Source organism: Osmerus eperlanus, chromosome 5, assembly GCF_963692335.1.
Source record: "Osmerus eperlanus chromosome 5, fOsmEpe2.1, whole genome shotgun sequence".
NCBI lineage: Eukaryota > Metazoa > Chordata > Actinopteri > Osmeriformes > Osmeridae > Osmerus > Osmerus eperlanus.
The window spans coordinates 17,151,924-17,159,482 of NC_085022.1; the positions used below are offsets into that span (position 1 = coordinate 17,151,924).

Consider the following 7,559-nt stretch of genomic DNA (forward strand, 5'->3'; position numbering starts at 1 on the left):
CTCATTTTTACTTTCGGTTTTCTAGCTTTATGACAGGTATTTAACACTCATACAGCTAGATAACCAAAGACAAAAACCGACCTCCCACGTGCTTATTTTCGGATTTATCATCCAACGAATTCGAAAGACGATGACGTGCTCCATCAGACACCTGGGGTAATAATGGGTGATACCGTTAAATATATAAAAGTTAAAGTATTTTTCTTTCATCACACTATCAGTTACAAACCTTGTTAACAGAAAAGCCTATGATTTTTTACAATGTTAGTTAGGCTATAGTTCCAATGTGTTACAGTAGGCCACAAGACTACAGGTCGCAGTAGGCCTAAACCCTTAAACTACACAAACATATCGTCCATAGACTACGACACAACTCCATAGGCCCACATCTAAACATCTCTAAAACTGATTATTTTACATACTTAAAATATTTTATAAATATGATGATAATTGACCTGTTGTTTGTGGAATAACGGTATAATTGAGAAAGAAAATAAATAGTATAGACAACTTCAGTTAGTTCTTAAATGGTTACAAAAAATACCTACTCTGTAGGCTATTCATTATAGACTTCTGCACACATTGCCGCCTAAGAACAATATCTTTGACACAGGCTTTAGTCAAATGCTTTTCTTTGGGGGAAAAGCGAGAAAATACTTTTCCTAATGCCAATACCTAATCAGTTTGAAATATTTTCAAGAACAACGTTGATTTACTTTAAGGCCTACAGAATTTAAATTAATTTCAACAAGTCAAGTTACTGTATAATCTAGTAACATATAGCCTAGTAACCTGCTCGCCATGTGCCTTCAATTTGTGGGCTTATGTTACTGTATACGTGTTAACTAAAATACGTCAACGTAATTCAACAGGATATCAATTTCAACCTCGTAGTAGTCTAGTAGCATATAGACTAAAGAGTCTGTCTTTTAGGTCAATAAGATAATTTGAGCATTTAGAGAGGCTGAACGTTGAAGCTGTAGACTAGAACACAGACTGACGGGTCCCATGTCCTTTCAGAAGTTTTCAGGCTATCGCTAAGATCACGGACGTCCTCTGCTCAAAGACTTGACCGTGGACATAGACCAGAGAGAGAAAGAGGGAGAGAGAGAGAGAGAGAGAGAGAGTGGCTCCGGAGGACGGTGAATGAGTGCAGCGTATATCCAAGACCCATGATACGCAGCAGGTCAACGGCTTTCCGCGAGCAGTGTAAAACGCTGTATCTTGAATGTATTGAATTCGATATAGACTATTGATTTTGAGTCGTATAGCCAATGCAGTTTTACTTAATACCTGGGCCAGATTACTTTGAATGAGAGAAGCCTCGTCAATAACCTATAGGCTATGGGCTATCAGTATCAGGAGTATAGGCTACTGTTCAAAGATATGGTCAATTTTTGGATAATTTCTGGACTATTGTCTGTTGGCGACTCAAATAACTAAACCAGCGTGGCATAAATTATTGCCAGTGGATTGTCTCCTCAAATAAGATCTGTCCGTAGTCCTATATTGCCTAGGCTACGTTCTATCCAGAGGCGCGCCTTTACGGCAACGCTTTAGTTGGATGACTCAACTAAAAATCGATATTTACAGTAAAGTAAGGAAACATAATTTGTAACTGCAGATACGCGTCTTCGACAATAGACAACACATGGTCATGACAAGAATGAACAGGTCCCACGAAATCCTTTGACAAAATACATTTCAAGATGCTCTCCAAGATGCTTTCTTTCTTACTTGTGTCTTAGATCCCGTAGTCAATTTCTGGTGTCCTGTTTTTGACTTCATTGCATGTAGGCTATTCTGTTACACGGGTCCTATGGATGAAGTATGCACCGTCTTCTTTGCGAAGTATGCACCGTCTTCTTTGCGTTAAGTCCGTCTCTGTTGCTTGTCATTCAGGATCTGCTGGCAGCCTCCGCGCTTCCTCGGGTACCAATTTTCGCCTGCAGTGACGTCATTTCAGTAGCAGGTTGTTGTATGACCAATCACAGTATCCGATTGAACGGAAGATCGGTGTGCGCGTGTGCCAATAAGACGCAAGAGGGCACATAGGTTGAGGGTATTAACAATCGTTCAGCATTTTCAAGTCAATGCCACGTTTGTATAGACTTTAGACTGTATAATTTACATGGTCTAGACTAGGTTCTTTTTCAAATCCAAATCATCTTGACAAAATTTAGGCTAGTAATTTGTAGACGTTTGGGCTTGAAGTCACGGGGATGCAAATCAAAAGAAAAAGTATAATATTGTATAACGTGTAGTTGTCAATTATTTTTTAGTTAATGTTGAAACTAGTTTCTGAAACTCCACATGTTACTTGGCTGGTCTGTAACTAAACTCAAAGCTGGAAACAAATACGATGTTTTAACCTATGGCATAGACTACTCGATGAAAAGGATAGGCCTCTGCATTAAGTAATTTATCTTACCAGGCCTACAGGTGAGACGGATGCATCCGTCACACCTGTAGGCCTAGGCAGTATGCCTAATTGTAGGCCTTTTGCTTACTGTGTTCAGATCAGTGTAGAAACGTTGTTTTATCTTGATTTAAATAGCATGAACAAGGACTGCATGCCATATCCAACGACTACTAGATTTCCCTTCAGATGAAGTGTTTGTCTTTGTAACGTTTACTGAATGTTATGTAGGCTTAACATGAAACGCCAAAAAGATTATAGCTGAATGCCTTTTTCTAACTGCCTGTCACCATGCAAGTCCTATATTATCCCATAGCCTACACACAGAAGCAAATAGAACGTTATAGGCCTACGCTAAAGTTTAAAACACATGGTACTTTAACAGAGGTAACTTTTAATAATATAAAAGGGTTCTGGAAGGTGGTTCATTGGGCGTGTTTAATAAGTCAGCTTTTATTAATTGCTATTCTATTATTATCGCCATAAGGAAAATTCATTTAAAAACCTTTTTTGAACACAATATAACCTACCGTAATCCACGTTATGGGGAATTAAACCTTCTGAACCATATATTTGAAGTTAAAGATGAATTAACAAGAAATAAAACATTGTTTGTTTGCTATGGAGCCAATGGAAAATATTAAAATGTATAGCATATCAAATGAACAGGCCTGGATCGGTTTCTTGTAGGCAAGTTTATAACAGCATTTTATAGCTTACGCTATAAAGTGGGGTTTTGTGCCTAGACTAATTGCATTCTTTGTTCCACCTAATCACTGTTTAACCAGTGGCACACTATGATTGCTACATGTCGCCTATATGAATCTCGCCATATGTAGGCTACCTATTTCATTTAGCCTAATTCAATATAAAGATATTCCCACGCTAAATTTTTCAATGTTTAATGAGAAAGGGTCAAACAGACCAACGGCAATAATATTGTCGTGAAAGGCTAATAGTCTACTAGCCTTTAAGCGTACTACAACAACAATAAGCTACAAAATTTTACAACCACAACTAGCCTGTAAATACTAGGCTAATATTACAATATAGCCTACTAGGCTACTACTGAAAGATAATTTTAACTATAGCAAGGATAATGCTGTTAGCAATGATAACGACACGTTACAATAATGCCACGACAAAAAATGAGTTATGTATTCATATAACAGGGCAGGAGCATGGCACATTGGCTCACTGCAAAAAACATTTACAATAAACAATGCAAAAAAACAACAAAACAAAAGTGTGTGCAGGAAAAGCGCACTTTTTTTTAACAGTGTGTCCTTTTCTAGGCTACATCAAGAAACTAGATTTTTTGTTAGACTGAATAACAACACACTTAACCTCAAGCCAGTAGGTCCATACTTTGCGTTTAGGATGTAAACGCTGTCAACAGCAAATTGGGCATAAAATAGTTGGCCATTTCATTTAGTCTTGAGAGAGAGAGAGAGAGAGAGAGAGAGAGAGAGAGAGAGAGAGAGAGAGAGAGAGAGAGAGAGAGAGAGAGAGAGAGAGAGAGAGAGAGAGAGAGAGAGAGAGAGAGAGAGAGAGAGAGAGAAAATGTGTGAGTAGTCGAATTGTATCCTTATTAAACACTGCCCCCTCCTGGACAACATGAGCTTTTACGACGTCAGTGTTGTGTGAAACACAATACGTATTATGTTTTGGTAATAAATCAACAATATATTATGGAGCAGCAAGTGAATGCCCCTTTTCCTATGTTAAGTCTCTTTGGACAGTCCTAATGTCCATACCATCCGTGCACACCAGCTATAGGTCCAATCATACCAACACATAGTAGGCTGCCACGAAATGAGAATACCTGAGGTTGAGAATATGTGTGCCTAAATGACAAGTTTTTAATTTAAATTACTTTTTAATTTGACTAACAGTGTTTATATCGTCAAAAGTGAAACAAACATGCTTTTGAGGGAAAACAGGCACACAAAAACATTTCAATAGTAATGTACGATATGAAACACATTGCAATATACTTCTACTGTACTTTATTTATGCACAATTTGTATATTCAATATTTATATATTTTAAATGAATACAAAATGTATGGTCATAATCAGGGTTCTAAATTAACTTTTTTGATCACCAGCCAATTTCCACCAGTCAATCAGAATTTCCACTAGCCAAATTATTTCCGGTGAAAATAAGAACAATTATGAGTTTCACTGAATGCATTTGATAATTTTATTAACATTGTTGGCATGAAAAACACAGAAAATGAAGTAAAATGAAGCACAGAAGTATGATGCAAGGGTATGTGAAATCACCAACACGTGACTAAGTAAGGACACGATTTATTGTAAATGGCTAAAACGTCCATTTGCGTCATGATGAGATTGACTCCTGCCCATGCATTTACAGTAACGTTTTGTCCTAAGCAGGCATTAATTAAACTGACCTAATATACTCTTTATTAAGAACAGTGTATTTACATTACACTAGACTGTGTCAGTAAGCAACATAATTTTTCTTATGCGTAGACTACATGCGGCAATCCTTACAAAACATGACAACATTTTCATTGTCAAACACAAGCCATTCCCGACCCGTCAGCCATTTGGCATTACATTGTCTTTTCTTCGTTTCTCTAGTGCTATCAATATCCTCATCCCCTGCCTCGTTCCTTTTCTCGCCCCCAGAAGTTTGTCCTAACCACCGCCGCATTAAGTTAACTTTTTACTTTACTACTCTAGCTAGCTCTTATTACCTCCTATGATCCGCTATGCTTCGTTTTACTTCTTCCTTGTGTTTTCTGGTGGATGCTCCGTTCGTTTCCACGGTTTCTCGCGCCGGTTTCACTTCAACTGCGCGCAGCCAATGGGCGTATAAAACGTTATCACGTAGCATTACGGCACAGTGTTCATGGGAAACTTAGGAAGTACTGCCAGGCCAGGGGGATAAATGACCGAGAACCATGCCGAGAACAGAGCCTTATGTATCATTCATCTAATGCCTCATGTATCACCGGCCAAACTGGCTAGTGAGTTTTTATTAACCCGCCAAAATGAATTTTAACCCGCATTTGGCGGGTTGGCGGGTGTTAATTTAGAACCCTGGTCATAATGCTGTGTTCATTTTACGATCTGAATGTTTTTCCATCTAACTACAAGTCCCAGAAATGTTGTGTCCATTTCCGGGTATGTTTGGCTTCTCGCGACAAACGTTTGTAAAGGAAAACAGCTGACCAAGCGATAGAGCGGTCAGGGCCGGTGCTTGGTTGAGATCTCTTAGCATTTTTTCTGCTTAGCTGGTAAAGCCTAAACATAGTTATTGCCCTGTATTAATCAATCAATTTATCAGTAATCCTAATTCCTGTCAAGGTGCATAGCATACCATGTCAGAAACGGATCCTAAGTCTGTTCAGGACCTCACCAATGTGGTAAGTATTTTAGCTTGCTTGACCCAGCTAGCTAGCTAATGTTACTAGCTTTACCTAGCAGGCTAGTAATTATAATACACCTCGTATTAAGTGAAACCAACAGCTACGGGTCGCTCCGTTGTTTACCTTACTAATTTAATAGCTGTTCCTAACCATTATCATTCTTGCTGAGAAATACGTGGGTTAAGGTTTAATTGCCAGCGAGGGTCACTAATAGTTTATTGATGTTCAGATCACCTGGAAGGAGGGGCTCTCTCTAAGGTTAAATAATTCTAAATACACCCGTAATTTAATTCTGTGTAAATGATTGCACGAAATATTGTCCTTGTTCTGTCAATCCCTTCATAGCGTTTTAAGGATCGCCTTTTCTCTCTCTCGCAGGTCCAGACCCTGCTGCAGCAGATGCAGGACAAGTTTCAAACGATGTCTGACCAGATCATTGGTAGAAATATCCTTTTCTGGCAAACAGTATTGCTTATTCAGTGAATAGGTTTCAGACTGTATATCAACAGTTTTAGGTCTAGGCCACAGTACAGCCATAACACATTATAGAAATAGTATTGCTGCGAGAAGCATTAACGGGTCCCATTTCCACTAACAAGAATTAGTCCAATACAGAGTTCGACAGTTTCCCACACGACACACACAAGGTTTTATAATAGTTTAAGATGGTGCTGTTCTAGAACGCTGTAGTAATAAATTGTTTTGGTTTCTTAACCCTGTCCACTTGACGAGATGAGCACCCGCATTGATGACTTGGAAAAGAACATTGCGGACCTCATGACACAGGCTGGTGTGGAAGAGATCGAAGGAGCAGAAAATAAACCCAAGGAAGATCAAGGGACATTATAAAGGTTACCATTATAATCACGTCATTGTCTTACTAAACTGCCAAAGGCCTCTTTCCCCCCTAGCAAGATATGTCTTAAGTCGATAATTCACAGCAGAGCAGATTAGCTTCGAGCAATGGGAAACATCTCCACTTAATGCATGTCAATGTACGAGATATACATTAGTGCGTACAGTGCTTTGTCTGTTTACTTACCCATAGCTATATTGAGTTTAAATAACATGTTTTTTCCCACTTGTAATTTTGATTCCAAAGATTCCCTTGAGTGAAATCAAGACATGCTACTGTAGTGTTGTATAGTTATTCAAAAATAAACTAAACCCAGGTCAACCTTCTATTTTGAATAATTGAAATGACTTATTTGTGCATCAATGTTAATTTTTGAATGTATCTTGCAATATAATTGATTAGATTTTACCAACAAGTATTAACCCTACCGACATGAGGCAGACCTGAGTCCACAATCAAGTGAACGCCTAACAAATGTTATGGAATGATGATACTAGACCTGTTTGATTACACTGTGCACGTGTACTTGACGCAGAGTGCTGGAAGGTACCTGCACAACCAACGTATGTGTTCTCTTTTGCAGGTTGCCAGGTAACACCATGTCAAGGACAGTTTTCAGGAGCAGCCAGTTTCATCTATCATAAATTGATTTGGGTGTTTTTGTGGTGAAATGCTTTTTTCTATGAACTATTGTAATGAGTAACATTTATGTAGTGTAGATTTATTTGTACAACAAAATCCCTACTGTACACAGAACAATGGCATGAGATGTTTGAAGTTGTGGCAACGAGAAACGGTGCTGCTTGTGCCAAGTGTGGAATGCAATCCAAACTCAATTGATTTGTTATATTGAAGTTATTTAATACAATGTGTCTCAGTAT

At 38.4% G+C, this 7,559-nt stretch overlaps 1 protein-coding gene across 1 annotated transcript; it reads left to right on the top strand.

The window, feature by feature from the left end:
- The first annotated feature begins 5,636 nt into the window (after positions 1–5,636).
- On the top strand, positions 5,637–7,558 carry LOC134021338 (heat shock factor-binding protein 1-like). The gene is made up of 4 exons (XM_062462044.1): positions 5,637–5,819; positions 6,201–6,272; positions 6,552–6,673; positions 7,262–7,558. Exons 1-3 carry the CDS (start codon positions 5,775–5,777, stop codon positions 6,669–6,671), a joined length of 237 nt encoding a protein of 78 aa, XP_062318028.1. The 5' UTR covers positions 5,637–5,774; the 3' UTR covers positions 6,672–6,673; positions 7,262–7,558.
- Position 7,559: the final 1 nt, after the last annotated feature.

What these genes read in the sequence shown, in the direction of transcription:
- LOC134021338 (XM_062462044.1), top strand. Translation starts at nt 5,775, where the DNA reads ATGTCAGAAACGGATCCTAAGTCTGTTCAGGACCTCACCAATGTG. An exon ending in TTCAGGACCTCACCAATGTG is followed by an intron (nt 5,820 to 6,200) that starts GTAAGTATTTTA and finishes TCTCTCTCGCAG; the next exon opens with GTCCAGACCCTGCTGCAGCA. An exon ending in AGATCATTGGTAGAAATATC is followed by an intron (nt 6,273 to 6,551) that starts CTTTTCTGGCAA and finishes TGTCCACTTGAC; the next exon opens with GAGATGAGCACCCGCATTGA.